Source organism: Salminus brasiliensis, chromosome 8 (assembly GCF_030463535.1).
Source record: "Salminus brasiliensis chromosome 8, fSalBra1.hap2, whole genome shotgun sequence".
NCBI lineage: Eukaryota > Metazoa > Chordata > Actinopteri > Characiformes > Bryconidae > Salminus > Salminus brasiliensis.
The window spans coordinates 11,206,825-11,225,559 of NC_132885.1; the positions used below are offsets into that span (position 1 = coordinate 11,206,825).

Here is an 18,735-nt window from a genome sequence, read left to right on the forward strand (position 1 = left end):
CTCTTTCTCACTCTTGTTATATCAATCACTCTGTGTTGTGACCCCTCCCTTGCCCAGCTTGCTGTGGGTTCTTCACCGACTCGAGGCCTATGGGAGTATGGGGGAGGCTAGAGTGGGACCTCTTGCTCTGAAGATGCATGTGCTGACATGCTCCAATGGCCCTTCGGTTGCTGACAGATACTTGAGTAAGCGAGACATCTACTGCAGGCAGAGCAGAAGGCCCTCCGCCTCTGATGACACATTAAGTCATTCGGTGTGCTTGCCGGCTCCTCTGTGGTGCTCTTGAGAGCCTTTAACCCACTTCAAGCCCCCCAGACCCCCACCTCCTCCTTGGTTTCATGTGAACCCAGCTTCAGTGATTGGTTATTTTCTGCCATGTGCCCAAGGAGATCCAGACTTCAGTACAAAATGGTCAGCGTTTGTCTGGTGGCCCTGCAGGGCTAGTGCAGATAGACTAGATGGTCCTGAAGCTGTACCAGTTGTCCATCAACAAGATGCTCATGTCTAAAACTGATTCTGTGTAAGATCACCACGAAAAGAGCTGATTTTGCATTTTCCAGAGGATCAAAAAGGAGTGCACACAGGAACGTCCGTTAGGGTTAGCCTGAACAGCAGAGCCATCATTGGAAAACGGTAAGAGAGGGCTACAACCAGAGCATAGTTCTGCTAGCGCTTCGCTAGTGCTTCTCTACTCACTGTGGGATCTGTGCAGTGGCTGCTAAGTAGCCTGTAAACATGTGAGGAACGTGGACAGCTTGTTGAAGTGGTGGCCTGTTGAAAGGTCCTTAGCAGCAATGAAGAAGTGATGAAAGGCCATGAGTGGCCACGGTTGCCCTCTAGATTTGCAGACGGGAAAAGCATGACTTGCCAAAGGGAAGCCCTCCCTCTCACCTCATATCTGGCTTTTACTGAATTTAGTTGAAAAGCTGTAGATCTTGACACATCTCGACCCCGGTTACAGCGTAGATATTCTGTGGTCCATACATGCATTTATATATGTACATTGAGTCTTCTGGAAATAATAGAAAAGCAGAGATGGCTGTTGTCTCGTTGGGAACGGTCTTTGCTTTGCTCTCTGGTTATGGCCGTCACAGGTGGAAACCTGAATCCTGAGCAGAGGCATGAGGTGTGTGTGTGTGTGTGTGTGTGTGTGTGTGTGTGTGTGTGTGTGTGTGTGTGTGTGTGTGTGTGTGTGTGTGTAGAGGCAGTAGAGCCAGGACTGACTGTGAGTGGACTGTGGTAGCACCAGGCACAGTGGCTTCAGGCAGGTGACTAGACCTTGCTTACCCCCACCCTCTGTCTCCGACATACTACTTCCATCTTGCTGCCCTACTTTCTGCCAAATCCTCAGCACCTCCTGGCACTGGGCATTTGGCACTCAAGCCCTGGCAGAAGCAGGCAGCCAAGCAGTCAGTGGACCTCAATGGCAATGTGTTCTGGTTATTGTAGTGCTCTGCATCCATCACTGTTTTCAGTAATGCTCTTTCATTTCTAATAACAGATCATCTACCTCTAAAGAACATTACTCGAATGGACAGGGGATCGTTACATGCAGTGTATGAAGAGCTCGCTATAATGAATGTAAATGGATGAGCCACATGTTTGTACGTGTTTGTCTAGTGGATGAAAGATGGGAGCTTAGCGTGATTAGCTTGTACAAAGGCTGTTAATGCAGGGAGTTGATGGGCCTGCTTTTTCAGTCTCTCTCTCTCTCGGTTTTATTTTCTCACTCCCTCTTTCCCGCCCTGCTCTTCTGGCTGCTCTACTCGTCTCCCTGCAGCCTCCCAGTGAGTGGAAGGCAAGGTGACCTCACACAGACCTGTCATCAGCAGCCAGCACACTCTATATTTAGCACGCTGTCTTAGCCCCCTTCTCCCTGGAGCTGGACCTTTTATTCGCCCTGTCTGGGTCCCTGTCGCTGTGGGCCCTCCCAAGTGTGCCCGACCCTCAGGCTTCACCGCTGCATGTCAGCGGCGTGCACTGCTCAGTATTTATTAGTTACAGGCTGAGCAGAGATGATTGTAGATGAGGAGACGTAATTAGCCCGTGTCTGTGTGTGGGGGATAGAAGCTGCCGGCTTGTCTGTTTTTGGCATAGCCGGTTTCTCCTTTCTCAGGGTCGTAGCCAGTAGAGACTGTGGGGTGTGGCCGTAAGCTCTGCTCTGATTAGGGCTGCAAGTATTAGTCAGCATCTTAAGTCACATCAGTCATGGACAAAAGGTAAATCCAGATTCCCATTGTTGATGACTTCATGTTCAGCCGCTTTCAAGGGAAAAGTACTCAATATTGCAATGGCGGAAGCAGTGGCTGGGTGGGATTGCTTCTGTTTTGTTGTGCCACAGTCTAGTCTTGCACAGATGCAACTTTGAGTCATGATGACCACCGAGGGAGTTAGCTACCCCTTAACAAATCCTCATAGGAAAATAGTGGATATTAGTATGAAGAAACAAGGGCAGTTACAGTGCATGTTTCCACAGACTTTCTTGGACAAAAGTATTGGGACATACCTGCTCATTCATTTTGTGTTCGGTCAGGACATAAGATGATCACTACCTCACCTCATACCCTGGATTGAGCACCATCATTCCAAAGAACACAGTTCCACAGCTCAGTGGTTGGTGTGGCACAATGGATAACACCACTACCTGCCACTGAGCTGCCACATCCTGCTGAGCTGCCGCCACATCATCTGTGCTACACTACCAATAAGAGTCCTTGGGCAAGACACCTAACACTACATTGGCCCACCTCTGTAAGACGAGTAACCTTGTAAATCGCTCTGGATAAGAGCGTCAGCTAAATACCATAAATGTAAATGTCAATACTGGGGGTCTTTATACCCCTCTAGCCCTTGCCTGACATTAGGTAAAAGGACAATCGCTGCTCCAGATTCCTATTCTGTTGGCAGTACTTCACTAGAAGGACTAGACAAAGCTCTGTGTGTGCATTTCAACATGTGGGAGAGTTTGTCCTGTCCGGTTCACCAAACTTGCATAGTGCAGTTAGCAGCGTGCCGAACGAGCCCGGAGTAGGGCTGATGGAGGCGGTGTTCTCCCTGCTACAGGCGAGTGAGCGGCAACGTCATTCTGAAGCTGCTATTTTAAGGTAAAAATGCCTCATAATGGTGATTTAAGTCGTGCCAGATTCCTCGCTTTGAGTGATGCGTAATAAAAGTACTTGAGTGCTGTTTTTTTTTTTAAATCTGTCTAAAGTATATGACGTATGGACCAATAGAAATGCTCCAAAATGGAGTGGAATTCAGACTTTTTACATTGACTCCATCATTAGTTTAGAACTTCATGTAAAAACAAGTTACCGGCACGACAGCGACGCTGCTTAATTGCAATAGCTAAGTATATAAACACATGCTCTCATGATTTCGAATGTCCATGTGCACCCCAAATCCTCCGCAAAGCTTCAGTTTCACGCCTGTGTTTCAGAATTAAAGGGGAAATCACTAGTTTACATCTCAGGTGATTTCTTTATAGAGTATTTGTCTAATGAAATAATCCTTAGTTGTGATTTATAATCCCAGTGTTTTCCAGGAGGCCGTCTGGAATGGACAGAGATGGCGCAGGATGGGGTGGGAGAGTGTGTTATCTTTCTCGAGTCTAAAGATAGAGGGGGGGGGGGGGGTTCTGGCAGCTGATAAGGCCTCTGTCTTCAAAGCCTGCAGAGCACTGTAAACATGTTTGATGAGCTTTGCTATGGTTCACTGGGTCGCGTCCTGAAGCTAAGAGGCTATTTTTACCACTACACTATAAGCAGAGAAGCGTGCCCGTTTTCTGCGCTGTGTGTGTATGTGTTTGTGTATGGAGGCGGACTGCGTGGGCATGGTGAAAGGTGGCTGAAGGGCAGTGTGGCATTTCGCTGAAGGTTCTAGTTTGTCGTGAATAAACTAAACTTGCATTTCTCTTCATGTTTGCTGCTTCTCCTCCGGCCAGGCTTCTCCGGTCAGCTTGAGGAATGAGAGATTAGCTTCGGGGGTGAACAGAAGAACAGGGCCCCAGTAGCCCTGAGTCCTGCTCATTTGATTTTCTCATTCTGAAATGCCTCCAAGCCTTTCACAGAAATAGCATCTGCGGCCGTCCTTTGTGTTTTCCCCCCCTGAGTCGGAGAAGTCTAGTTTATCACAGTAAGACTGTGGCCTTTGGCAGATCGTCCAGTAGATGCAGCGTAAATCTTTTATACAGGGCTGCAGAAATTGGTCCACCAAACTGGTGATTAGTTGACGGTGTTGGTTATGTGAAATGCTGTACGCTTTTCTAATGATTCTTTGGGTGAAGAACCGTAGAAGAACCAACCAGAGATGTGCGAGTGTGAAAAATCCATTTAAGGATAGTAAAGATCCTCATACTTGAACATCTCTGTGGTTCTGTGGCATTTCTTAAGAGTGTATGTATTGGTCAGTGATCTTCTTACATGGTCATTTTTAACAGGTCACCCCGGTAGGCTTTGAAGAACCACATGCCTTATATGCTGATGGTCATCTGGGTGCCTTCAAAACTGCTGGCTCAGTAAGACCTATTACTAACACTTTTGATGGTGGACAGGCATTAGAATGAGCACTTTGACTGGGTTGCTGGACTGTGTGTTGTGAGGTATTCCTCCTATAGCCACTTTTCTGTGCTCTCACACATCAATGCGCCTTGGGCGATGATCACCCTGTGACTAGTTTTTGATTAATCCCTCTTTGGACCGCTGTTGGTAGATACCCACCACAGCTAACCAGGAGAACACCACTTCTTAAGAGTGTATGTATTGGTCGGTCTTGATCTTCATACAGTCTTACATGGTCATTTTTACAGAATGTAATACACTGCAGGTAGTATTAGGTTATGGACTGTGTTATTTTTCACTGTTCCTCAAAAGAGCTACAGAACAGAGCAAAAGCAGAGGATCCCAATTGACCAATTGACCGATATTCAGCATTAATCTCTAATATTTACAGACTGTAGTCTGTAAGACTGTCTGTACAGACTGTAGTCTGTAAATATTAGATTTTTGACTCATTATATATTTTGTTTTAGGCTGAACCAGTTGAACTAGGTTTTTTTCTTTTTTTTTCTTTTCTTTTTTTGGTGACTCGCAAAAAAAGACTACTAATAACATCAGTATCCTTTTTTGTCCTTTTATTTAACAGGTTAAATGAGCACACTGATGTGAAGCACTTCATACAAAACATTCAGGGGAACATACATTTTCACTCAGAATATGCCATATAAACATGTTTTTATGAGCCCTAGCATCTTTCTAGTGTGAGTCATGAGGCTGAAACGTCTTCTGAAAGCCTCTCTAATGTTCTAAGCTGCATTTAAAGCGGAAAATTTATAAATGCAGCGTAGAAATGACATGAAACCACAGCGCAGGGGTGAAAATTATGTAGATCATCAGGCTAACAGGTCACCCCGGTAGGCTTTGAAGAACCACATGCCTTATATGCTGATGGTCATCTGGGTGCCACCAAAACTGCTGGCTCAGAAAGACCTGTTACTAACAGTTTTGATGGTGGACAGGTGTTAGAATGAGCACTTTGACTGGTCCGCTGCTGCTCAACAGGGGGTGCTGGGCTGTGTTTTGAGGTATTCCTCCTATAGCCACTTTTCTGAGGCCACTTTTCTGTGCTCTTGCACATAGATGAGCCTTGGGCGATGATCACCCTGTGACTAGTTTTTGATTAGTCCCTCTTTGGACTGCTGTTGGTAGATACCCACCACAGCTAACCAGGAGAACCAGGAGTACACACAAATCTTGCTGTTTTGGGGATGTCCTGCCACAGACATATGTCCATATGCCAAAATCTGGCTCTTGTAGAGGTTCCTCAGATCCTTCAGATCTTACCATTTTTACAGTGTTCAACATGTCGACTTGGAGGACCAACTGATGAGTTACTGTCTAACGATAAGGTCTACAAGTCTAGAAGGTCTAAAGAACCTTCCCTTTACATTCTCATTACATGTCTTTTTAAAGGCATGTTTTTTTATGGAATTAAAAAGGGGGGGCCTTTGATATAATTCCTAATATAAAAAAACTCTTATATGTAGCTCACATTATACACCTGCTAAAATTCCTTAAGATCAGTTGAGATGAGCTACGTTAGAAGCTAAACTTGTCCAAGTCCGATTTTCAAAGATTCCAATTGTGCACCACTACTGATCACATTAATGTATCCCCGAACCTGACACCTCAAACCAATACCCAATCCGATTTATCACTTAGTGAATTTTGTGTCAGATTGAGTTGCTGATCAGCTACTCCCCTCTGGACGTACCCGTCTATATGCTGCATGTTTGTGATTTTTGTGCGAATGTGTTCATATGTGAATTTGTTTGTGTGTGTTTGCAACCCTGGGTCTAATGCCACACAGACAGACGGACTTCTCCTCATCCAGCCCATCAGGCTCTGGTGTCATCTTTCTGCCATCTGCCACTGCCTGCCCGTCTGCCCGGCTCACATCTCAATACTACACACATACACACACTGCTCTGTCCCGTGATCTGTTCATTACATTTTAAATGATCTTTTGAACATGCCTGCTTTGTTCAGCGTTTCTGTATCTGTGCTCTGGGCCGCACTGCCCCACGCTTCACTTTCAGTACTGAATGGAAAACGAGTCGTGTAAGATCTTGAATCCTTGAGCGCTCATCGCAGCAGCATGGGTACATGTGAAGGAACACATCAGATCATGGCCTAATGTAATCTCTGATCATCTGATATTTAAACATTGTGATCTGTTTTTAAAGCACCATCAGTGTCAGTGGCCATCCTTGGACTAAGCAGATCAGACAAAATGGCGTTTTATCAAGTGTTTGGGAAAGGGCATCTGGTCCAGTGTAGTTTATGGGTAGGGACAGAAGGACTGACAGGTTGGGGCATAGTTAGTGTGTCTGAGATTTGGAGTGATGCTCTGCTCCTTCGCTTTGGTGGAGGACATTGGACTTTTGAGGTTGTCCCTGCCCCGTTTCTCACCAGGTCTGTGGTGCTGAATTACCATCAATGTGTTCCTGAGGTGATTGTAAGCTCTATATATATATATATATATATATATGTGTGTGTGTGTGTGTGTGTGTGTGTGTGTGTGTGTGTATTTATTTATATATATACTCCACCAGAGGGCACTGTAGAACATTCAACTCACGGTTTGGTTAGTAATGGTACATAATGTACCAATGTGGGAATTCGGTACAGATTTTCCGATGTCGGAACATTCCTTTGAGTTATTGGTCCGCATGATTGACATGGAAGGGCCTTGGAAGAACACTGAGCTTATGATCATGTACAAATAACCAGTCTGAGAGAATTTATTTATTTATTTTGGCTTTGCTTCCTGACATCCAGTTTTGGTGAGCCTGCGCCTACTGCAGCCTCAGCTTTCTGTTCTTGGCTGACAGAAGTGGAGCTGGTGATGTGAACGTTACCTAAAGCTGCTTGCGAGTATCTGCTGCCACATATTTGGCGAATTGGGAAATTATATGAATGAATAATTGCCCAGGGTCTGCTAATTCTGATGGAGTGATGTAATTATTATTGTTTCACTAATCACTAGTTTCTTAGTGATATTAGTCCTGTCCAAATGCACCATGCCAGTCTGTGACCTGCATCAGTTTAGATTGCAGCACATTTTACCTTCTGTAAATCAAGCCCTAAAAATAACCTTAAAAAGGACACACTCGAGGAGGCCTTTAGTTTCGTCATGCATGGCACAGATACCAGAGGCCTTCAAGTCTGCCGCATTGTTTGTGTACAGCGTTCAAATCCACAAGATGAGCCAGAGACTCCTCAGAGACCCGTCTCTTCTGTGTAGCACAGCCTATAGCCTACAGATGTGTTAGGAACGTGTATCCTTTCAAACTAAAACTCCAATATTACAATAAGTGGGTTATGAGCTTGGTTATGTTTTTTTGGTGGTGACGGCAATGCGTAAATCATAGCCAATCCCATTTCGGTCATATCCCGTACAAATCGGTCTTACGTTTAAGAGATGTCCTGTAGTAAAATTTCAGTACTCCACCTCCCCACGTAGAGCTGATCCTGTCCCACTGAAAAAAAGCCTGTAGGTAAGCCTGCAGTATGCCTGGGTTTACTTTAATGGGTTGAGTTAATCTGTGTAGGTTATCATTGATACCTCTGCCATTAGATACTCTCAGAAATAGAATTCTTGCAGAAACCCCTTAACTCCTTCAACTCCTATGAACCAGAACGTCTTGGTCGAGGGTGTGTTTGTGTGGTGCACAGTGATGTAATGCTTCCGGTTGAGTGCTGCTTTGTTGCAGGTAGTTTTAGCAGTGTGCACTCGTCTGACTAATTAAATTGTCGTTATGGTGCAGGCTGGCATGAGTGCCTGGTCTGAGGAGACTTCCCAAAATAGATCAGAGAGTGAGATGAGCATCCATCCACTAAAAAAACCCAAACAGCTCCAGTTCTCCCTCTCCCTCTCTGCGGCCTTCTCTCTTATTCACCCTTCTCTTTATTCCTCCCTCTCTGAGACAGAAACTAGGGCCGTCTGTGAAGTGGAAGCATCCTTCTTTAACCGCCACTCCAGTTTGGGTGGGGATGAAGGGTGTGTGGGGGGGTTGCTCTCTGTTGAATCTTTCATTCCTCTTGCGTTTCGTCATGTATTAATCATGCCCTCAGTCTGTCTGGCTGGAAATAGCGGCGAGGCAGAAACAGAAAAACAACAGTGGCTGCTCTGGCAGTCACGTGTGGCCGCTGCACATGGAGTGCGGGTGCTGATTGCAACAGCCTGCTACAGACCTGTCATCACTGACACTCCATACACATCCTGCATCCACAGCCACAGACCGGCAGCTGGGTCAGTATCCGTCACTACACCTGGCCTCCTCTGTTTTGTTCAGGTGTGCTCTGTCCACTGATCGCTAGAGATGCCCGCTCTGAGTCGGCAGTCATTAGCCTTCCTGGACACCTGGGATCCCGGAAGTGTGTGTAGCGTAACTGGCCGAGTATAGTTTCCCTCTTATTTAAGCAGCAGGTATGCCATAGCCTAGATTACCAATTACAGTATATGGACAAAAGTATTGGGACACCTGCTCCTATATGTGTGAATACATGTTATTCATGCTCTTGCTCTTTTTGTTTGTCATGTGTAGACCTGTTGAGGTTGGGTTTCCTGTTTTGAGTCTTGGTTGGAGCGTTGCTATAGGGATTTGATTGCATTCAGCAACAAGAGCGTTAGTGAGGTCAGGATGTTGGATGATCCCCATCCCACCTCATCCATAACTCCCACCAACCATCATTCCAGATAACACAGTTGCTCCACTGCTCCACGGCTCAATGCTGGGGCATGCTTTATACCCCTGGGGTCCTATAGCCCACACCTGGCATTAGGCAGCTTGGTGCCAATAGGTTAATGTTTGTTTATTTTAGAGTCTTATTTTATTCTATTAGCTTTGTGTGTGTGTGTGTGTGTGTGTGTGTGTACTTATAACATATTATCATTTCATGCTTTTGCATTCCCAGAGGGGAATGGCTTCCCCATTTAAGTATTGGTTCCTCTCAAGGTCTCCTCTTCTTGCTCTGAGGGAATTTGCCCTTGCCACTGTTGCCATTGGTTGGGCTTGGACCCGGATCTGTGTTAAGCTGCTTTGTGACAGTGACTGTGTGTTAAAAGCACCCTTAAAAACCAAAGAAAGAAAAGAACTAGACCTGTTTGCGTATACTCAAATTACGCTCCTACAAAATACCTGTGTGAGCATGCGCTAGTTGGAGGTGGGGTGTGTGTGTTTGTGTACTTGCGGTTCTAAGTTTAGCACTCTGTCCTCCCCTCACTCTTTTTGTCCAACTTTTTTTTTATTCTTTCTCACTAAATAAATAATGCTGGTTTGATGCTGCTGTCTCTTTCCTGCACAAGTCTGTCCTCTGAGCTGCCGAACCCTGCTTGTGTGCCAAATCCAGAATAACACGCAGAGGACGAGCTCTCGGTTGGGGAGCAGGAGAGGGCGTGAAGGCTTTGAGCCTCCTCAGAGCAGAGCAGGCTGGCCGGAGAGTTAATAGATGGAGGACGTTTTGTTTTCGCTGGCAGGGCAGGTGGCTGGGTTGACGCACTCTGTCCCACTCTGGGTGTAAAAACGCTCGCCGGCTTCTTTTCATGCACCAGAACCATTCATAACACTCCAGCTGTCAAGGCCTCATCACAGATTCCCCCTGCAGAAATTGCCTTTCATGGTGAGACGCTCGGGATTCGGGAAGTGGGAGCAAGACGGATCGGGTTTATTTGGGTGCGATGCTGTAACAGATGCAGGGAGAGACGAGACCGAGGGAGAGAGACAGAGTGGTGAAGAAGGGAGGAACTCAAAAGAGCTCTTAAAAAATAAGGCAGTGGTTCGGCGCTATGTGGACAAAAGTATTGGGACAACTGCTTGTTCGTTGTTTCTTTTTAAATCAATCTGTCTCTTTAATTAAATCTGTCTCTACTGTCCAGGGAAATCTTTCTACTAGATTTTGAAGAAGCACTGTTGTGAGAATTTGGTTGCATTCAGCGACAAGAGCGTTAGTGAGGTCAGAATGTGGGATGACCACCACCCCACTTCATCCCCAACTTCTCAACTCATTACTAAAGTATTGGATGAAGCACCAACATCCACATATTTTGCATCCATTCCTATCCAGAGTGACACACCATTAGAAATCTTGCGAACAGCAGGATAATTCCTGCCTGAATTGAACCCTGGTTATCTACTTGCGGAGTGGTTGTATTCTCCACTACACTGTCTGAATACTTTTTGTTTCTTTACTGCTGGAGGTTGGCATTTTGCAATTGAGAAACACTTAAAAACGTTAGCATACTCATGAGCGGAGGAGTCACTTCAAGACTTCAGCTGCCAAAAAAAGATCTAAAAACTGACATTGCAGTATACAGTATTTTTGTATGCAACATACACAGCTCTGGAAAAAAATAAAGGACTAATCTTTTTTCTTAAATTTGCATCTCTACGTGTACGACAGGCATTTTATTCCAGGCATTTCATCAAACAAAGCTGAGTTACCTGAATTTGCAGACTATGAATGGCATAAAGTCCCAACAGCAAAGTGAAAGACTAGTGGAGAGCCTGCCAAGACAGGAGAGCTGTGATTGGCAGTCAAGGTTATTTCACTATAGTGATTTCTGAATGCTCTCAAAGTTCAAATATTAGTACAGTGTTGTTTAAATCTGAATAATAACTTCTTTACATTATAATTATTTTGAGCAGTTGTCATTTCTAAACAGAAATATTTTAATTTTTTAATTTATGTATTTTATTTTTATTATTTAGGGGAAACGCTTGCTTCCCCTACATAATGTGTCCATGCTTAATGAAACACAATGCAGATGTTAATTTCCCTAAACATATTGCCTTTAAATAGTAAAACCAGATCATGGAGGGTGGTTTCTTAATTTTTTGCAGGGCTGTACATGTTATGATATTACACTGGGATTTTCACCAGATTTCATCAGAACTTAATGATCCAACATGTCACAGTATGAATAATTCCCTTGTGGAATGGAGTAAAATCAAAGATCATGGGCAGGTATAATGTGCCTCTGGTAGATACTTCACAGGAAATGAGAATAGTGTGAATTTTCATTCTGCATCAAACAGCAAAGGTTTTTACTAGTCATTGCACATTTTATATATATATATATATATATATATATATATATATATATATATATATATATATATATATATATATATATATATATATATATAATATAACCAGATATTGTGTAGTTCTGCTTGATGGCGAAAGTAAAAGATGCTTAGTGTAGAATCACTGATGTCCACAGTGTTGTCTAATTGAGCATCTCCAAAACCAGCCTCAGGAATGTGGTAGTGATATACAGTATTAATAGTAGGTAGTAGCTTTAGTTCTGAATGGATTGTGAAGGTCTCTCTGGACGGTCTGTCCTCCCCCTCAGAGCAGATCTGACTGCATTGCTGATGTGAGCTAACCGTCGTGTGTTTGTGAGTCAGCTCCGTCACCGCCTGCCTCACAGCCGTCTCCTTTAGTGACTGCGCTTGTGCTTGGAATAGCTGATGACTAGAGACCAGGGAATTTTAGACTCCTCTACCTTTCTACCTGTCCTATTTTCATTCTCTCTCTCTCTCTCTCTCTCTCTCTCTCTCTGTGTTATATTAACATCAGGCTCAGAGTCTCAGTGTAGTGTTTAAGAAACTTCGCTTCTGTTCCTAGGGGTAATGTGAAGCACAAGTATGGTCTAAGCACGCCTATCGTCTTGAAGTCTGACTGTTGGCTGCTGGAAATTCTGTTTTTACTTAAGTCCCGTACTGTCTCTGCCTCTCCCTGGCTTTTTAAGAGTATGCGAGGTAGTCTGAAGAGTGCAGCGCACGTCTCGAAGTAGGGCGAAGTCCTTCCCCAGTGCTGATCTCTGTCCTCTCGGATGTCTCTCGCTCCTCTGCGCTCTGTCCGACCGACTGTTTCTGAATGCCAGTCTTCTCTCTCTCTTTCCACAGATGGCCTTCCAAGCAAAGAGCAGCCACTGGAGCTTCTGAAGCCATCTGGACTCAACCACATTCCCTCTGGTAGGACTATTTGTTCTCTGCGTGTCTGTGTATGTGCGCCCGTCAGTCGATGTGTAGCATCCCTGTGGGCTCACCTCAGACCAGTGTGTCCGTCCAAGATCAGTGAGGCACTAGACACGGTGCTGCGTCATTAACTGCCTATTATTCAACTGCTCGTACCCACGTGGAGACAGAACACCATTTGTTGGTCTGTGGTTGAGCTCAAATTAACCGTTCAGGTTTCAGGATTTACCCTGCTTTCATTTCTCTTAGTTTGTTATTTTACATCCCTACTCGTGGGATGCAGAGCTTTGTTGGGGTCCGCAGTTAGATTGGTGCAGAGCTTTGTTGGGGTCCGCAGTTAGATTGGTGCAGAGCTTTGTTGGGGTCCGTAGTTAGATTGGTGCAGAGCTTTGTTGGGGTCCGTAGTTAGATTGGTGCAGAGCTTTGTTGGGGTCCGCAGTTAGATTGGTGCAGAGCTTTGTTGGGGTCCGCAGTCAGGTTGGGGCAGAGCTTTGTTGGGGTCCGCAGTCAGGTTGGTGCAGAGCTTTGTTAGGGTCCGCAGTTAGATTGGTGCAGAGCTTTGTTGGGGTCCGCAGTCAGGTTGGGGCAGAGCTTTGTTGGGGTCCGCAGTCAGATTGGAGCAAAGCTTTATTGGGGTCCGCTGTCAGGTTGGGGCGGAGCGGTCGGGTTGGGGCGGAGTGTTGCTGGGATCCGCAGTCGGGTTGGGGCGGAGCGTTGTTGGGATCCGCTGTCGGGTTGGGGCGGAGCGTTGTTGGGATCCGCTGTCGGGTTGGGGCGGAGCGTTGTTGGGATCCGCTGTCGGGTTGGGGCGGAGCGTTGTTGGGATCCGCAGTCGGATTTGGGCGGAGCTTTGTTGGGGTCCGCAGTCGGATTTGGGCGGAGCTTTGTTGGGATCCGCAGTCGGATTTGGGCGGAGCTTTGTTGGGATCCGCAGTCGGGTTGGGGCGGAGCGTTGTTGGGATCCGCTGTCGGGTTGGGGCGGAGCGTTGTTGGGATCCGCAGTCGGATTTGGGCGGAGCTTTGTTGGGGTCCGCAGTCGGATTTGGGCGGAGCTTTGTTGGGATCCGCAGTCGGATTTGGGCGGAGCTTTGTTGGGATCCGCAGTCGGATTTGGGCGGAGCTTTGTTGGGATCCGCTGTCGGGTTGGGGCGGAGCTTTGTTGGGATCCGCTGTCGGGTTGGGGCGGAGCGTTGTTGGGATCCGCTGTCGGGTTGGGGTGGAGCTTTGTTGGGGTCCGCAGTCAGGTTGGGGCAGAGCTTTGTTGGGGTCCGCAGTCAGGTTGGGGCAGAGCTTTGTTGGGGTCTGCAGTCAGATTGGAGCAAAGCTTTATTGGGGTCCGCTGTCAGGTTGGGGCGGAGCGGTCGGGTTGGGGCGGAGTGTTGTTGGGATCCGCAGTCGGGTTGGGGCGGAGCTTTGTTGGGGTCCGCAGTCGGATTGGGGCGGAGCTTTGTTGGGGTCCGCAGTCGGATTTGGGCGGAGCTTTGTTGGGATCCGCAGTCAGGATGGGGTGGAGCGTTGTTGGGATCCGCTGTCGGGTTGGGGCGGAGCGTTGTTGGGGTCTGCAGTCGGGTTGGGGTCCGCAGTCGGGTTGGGACGGAGCTTTGTTGGGGTCTGCAGTCGGGTTGGGACGGAGCTTTGTTGGGGTCCGCAGTCGGGTTGGGACGGACCTTTGTTGGGGTCCGCTGTCTGGTTGGGGCGGAGCTTTGTTGGGGTCCGCAGTCGGGTTGGGACGGAGCTTTGTTGGGGTCCGCTGTCTGGTTGGGGCGGAGCTTTGTTGGGGTCCGCAGTCGGGTTGGCATGGAGCTTTGTTGGGGTCCGCATTTTGATCTGCAGTCATGTTGGGAGGCTAAACTGATTACAGACTTTGTCGAGCTGTTTGGAGAGAATATGAAAATATGAAAAATTCATGCCTGATTTGACCGTTGTCGATTGAAGCCCTCTCCACACTTTCATTATTGTTAGCACACTAGAGCCGTATGTGCATGTAATGAGGAGGCAGTAGAACTGTTAAACTCAGCAGAAAAAAGAGAAACACTCTGTACTTCTCTGGCCTGAAGCGTAATTATAGTATGTTCTTGTCAGCTGGAAGCTGTGAGAAGGCAGAGTAGCTGTTTCTGTGTGTTTCTGTAGGTCTGTCTGCTTCAGTACTAATGGCAGCAGTGCTCGGCCACAGACAGTGTTTACCTTTTGATTTCTCTTAATTTTGTGGTTTCCCTCTGTCCAGGTTCAGGAGAGTATATAAGCACGCGTGAGCGGAGTACTACACTGGCAGCCTGTGGTGTGAGGACTGGAGTGTGTGCTTATGTTCTAATAATCGAATAATGTTGGATTCCGTCCATTTAAGTGGTACAGTGCTGATAACCCAGACCGTAAGCCTCTGTTAGAAAGCTGCCCCTGACAGCTGTTATGTAACGCATGCCTCTTGGTGGATTCTTCATGTCGGGGTGTGTGTGTGTGTGTGTGTGTGTGTGTGTTTGTGTGTGTGTGTGTGTGTTTGTGTGTGTTTGTGTGTGTGTGTGTGTGTGTGTGTGTGGTGCTCACTTGTACATTTACTGAAGATCAGGTTGTGTTGATTGATGATGTTTACGGGACCTGTAATCTGTTGGTAATGAGAGAGATCTGAATAACTGCAGGGAGTTGTGGTTGTATTTCTTACTCTTATTAGGCCGTAGCTGGAGTGAGGTGGGCCTGGACTAGATATGAGCTGAATTGGGTTTAGACTGGGTTTAGAGGCTCAATTTGGAAGAACTTTAGGCTTTTTTTGTTGCTGGGTTTAGGCTGGCTTTGGGCTAAGGTTTTTATTTATTTATTTATTAAACTGATTTAGAGTGGTTTAGACTTTGTGGTTTGAGTTTTGGCTGCATTAGGTTTTAGCTGGGGCGACTTGGGTTTAGACTGTGTTTGAGTGGAATTGAGTTCTGGCTGGCTTTGGGTTGTATTGGGTTTAGGCTCGGTCTGAGATGACTTTGGTTTATATTATATTTGAGTGAAATTGGACTCCTGCTGCCTTTGGCCTGAATTGGACTCGGGTTGTTTGGTTTCGGCTGGGTTTCTGCTGTGTTTGGTTTCGGCTAGGTTTGAGAGGACTTGGGTTTAGACTGTGTTTGAGTGGAAGTGGGTTCTGGCTGCCATTGGGTTGTATTGGGTTTAGGCTGGGTCTAAGATGACTTTGGTTTATACCTAAATGAGTGAAATTGGAATCCTTCTGCCTTTGGCCTGAATTGGACTTAGATTGATTTGTGTTTGGTTTCGGCTGGGTTTGAGTGGAATTGGGTTCTGGCTGGCTTTGGGTTGTATTGGGTTTAGGCTTGGCCTGAGAGGACTTTTGTGTATACTATATTTGAGTGAAATCGGATTCCTGCTGCTTTTGGCCTGAATTGAACTTAGATTGGGGTGTATTTGGTTTCGGCTGGGTTTGAAAGGACTTGGGTTTAGACTGTGTTTGAGTGGAACTGGGTTCTGGCTGGATTTGGCCTGTATTGAGCTTAGATTGGGTTGTGTGGGTTTATGCTGTTTTGGGTCCAAGCTGGGTTTGAGCGGTGTTTGGTTTAAGCTTGGTTTAAGCTGAAATGGGTTCAGACAGGGCTTAGATTTGGTACAGGCTCAGACGGACTCATAGGACTCATACATAGGAAGCAGATGGTGCTGATGCCTGTTTTTGGCAATGTGGTCTCCTTCTCTGGAGGCACGCCCACTAAGCACAGCCTCTCTACCTCTTCCTCCATTTTTTTTCCTCGTTTTGTCTGCCTGTCTGACTTTCTCCACTGTTCTGCCTCTGTCTCCTAGCTCTCATTAGGAGTAAACTGAAGACTTTTATTCCATGATTTATCTCTTATGTTCTGCGTGTGACACACATGACACTCGTCTTAATAAGGCCAGAAAATAGTGCCAGACACACACTGGAGATGTATATGACTCTAAGGTGTGGGGGTGTGTGCCTGTGTGTTGAGGAAACTGGTAAGAAGTGGCTTACGCAATGATGATGTACTGTGGGTGGTCAGTCGAAAATGTGTGACTGACTGCAGAATCTCTCTCGATCCCTCTCAGTCATCACCATAGGTCCAGTGCATGCTGAGAACTGATGTCACTGGTCTATACTTGGCCTGCCTTATGTCTTATTCATGCAGGCCGCGGGTTTGTGCTCTCTGTTTTGTTGTGTGAACGAGTGCAAGCTTGCAGTGTATTTGTGTTAGGGTGTATAGCTCTTATGTATGACATTTGTGTGTGTGTGTGTGTTTGCGTGCATAATTATCTTTTCCATAACTCAGTAAATCATGTAAACACTCATATGTAGATCTATTACCAGGCTAACTCGCACAATGCACGTCACAAGTGTACACAGCGAGCTAAAGGATGGGTGTGAGCCATTTTATTCTCTTATTGTGTGGGTGTGACATTAAATATTCACAGGATCACGGGGCATAATGCTGAATAGGGTGAGACACTGTACTGTTACCAAAACAAACCCAGCTCCCTAAACAACAGAGACACTTTAACAGGTGGGATTTCTGATAAAGATGAGACGAAGTAACTGGCCTGTAAGTGAATTAAAGGGGGGGGGGCTAAATCACCTATTTTTATATAAAAATTGGAAACGTGTAGGTCATAATGAGTGAAATGATTGAAAAGAAAAGGCTCTATAAAAGAGAATTGGGTTCTGGCTGCCTTTTACCTTGACATGGGCTTAGATTGGGTTGGGTTTAGGCTGGGGTTTCTGCTGGATTGAGTTTAGGCTGGATATCTGCTGGGCTGGGTTTCTGCTGGGTTTAGTTTAGGCTGGGTTTCTGCTGGATTGTGTTTAGGCTGGGTTTCTTGCTGGATTGTGTTTAGGCTGGGGTTTCTGCTCGATTGGGTTTAGGCTGGGGTTTCTTCTGGGTTGGGTTTAGGCTGGGGTTTCTGCTGGGTTGAGTTTAGGCTGGGTTTCTGCTGGGTTGGGTTTAGGCTGGGGTTCTGCTGGGTTGAGTTTAAGCTGGTTTAGGCTGAGTTTGAGTGCAATTGGATTCTGACTGGGTTTGGCCTGAATTGGGCTTAGATTGGCTTGGGTTTAGGCTGGGATTGAGTGATTTTTGCGTTCAGGCTGGGATTAAGAAGTCGGTGTTGGGTTGAGGCTGAGTTTAAGTTGAGTTGTGCTATGTTTGGGGTTGGGTTAAGTTTAAGTTTTAAAGGGTTATATTTGGTACAAGCTCAGGCGGACTCATAGGAAGCAGAAAAAAAAACCTGAATCAGAACCTTTTTATTAAAAAAAAATAAAATCTGTAAAAGATTCGTTTTCTTTGGCGCCAAATGTTTGCTGCTCTAGTTGGTGCTGGAGACTAATGTAGCTAACAAGCAGTGGGTGCTCATATATACCAGTTAGCATTGTGCAAACTGCCTGCCTACATGAACACACTTGTTAAACTGTGTTGATGAAGACTTTTTAAACAGGTTCAGATCATCTCAGAAACAGCACACCGGTGTTGTGGGGTGTTCCTGGAATGCAGTGGTTTAAGAGAGGAACCACCTGTGAACCGTAGACAGGGTCATGGGCACCTAAGACATGGAGGCTCCACCTCACAACTTGCAGGATTTAAAGGATCTGTTGCTGACGTCTTGGTGTCAGATACCACAGGGCGCCCTCAGAGGTTTTTGTGGAGTCCTTGCCTCTAATGGTCAGATCTGTTGTGGCGGCACAAGGGAGGACATACTCTGTATTAAGCAGGTGGTGCTAATGTTATGGCTGATTGGTGTTTATTACAGTTTCATTGAATTGACGTTATGAACAATATGTCTCTAGTTTGAGAGTTTAGGTATTTTAAAGGTATTTCAAGTATGACTACTGAGTGCTGTAGTCATCTCTGCAATGCAATACACCGGCATATGACTAATATTTTAATACTAATATTTTGATTGGTATTTTGAGAATGACATCACTGAGCAATTTTGAATATTGTGACCTAATTCCTCTGCTTTGCGGCCCAGCTGATGGGCTGAGGTCACTAGTGTTTGCATTTACCACTCAGCTCATTTGCATAAGCACTGCCTGACTGACCGCCGATGACTGATGTAAGGCTTCCACCTTTGCTCTGATTGGCTGCCTGCACTTCCCGAGAGCCGCGCGAGCGCGTCAGGTTTGGTTTACCGTCGTCAGTGCTGTGTGTTTGTTTCCTGCAACGAGTGGGAAATGAAAATGAAGTGAATATGGAGATGAGCTT

The 18,735-nt window shown here is 46.1% G+C and overlaps 1 protein-coding gene across 1 annotated transcript in view; it reads left to right on the forward strand.

Annotated features, from left to right (window-relative positions):
- hdac4 (histone deacetylase 4) overlaps positions 1-18,735 on the forward strand; it is a 218,393-nt gene that overhangs the window by 75,302 nt on the left and 124,356 nt on the right. The window contains exon 3 of the mRNA XM_072685601.1: positions 12,473-12,541. Coding sequence (XP_072541702.1) covers positions 12,473-12,541 — 69 coding nt within the window. The remainder of the gene's footprint in view (positions 1-12,472; positions 12,542-18,735) is intronic.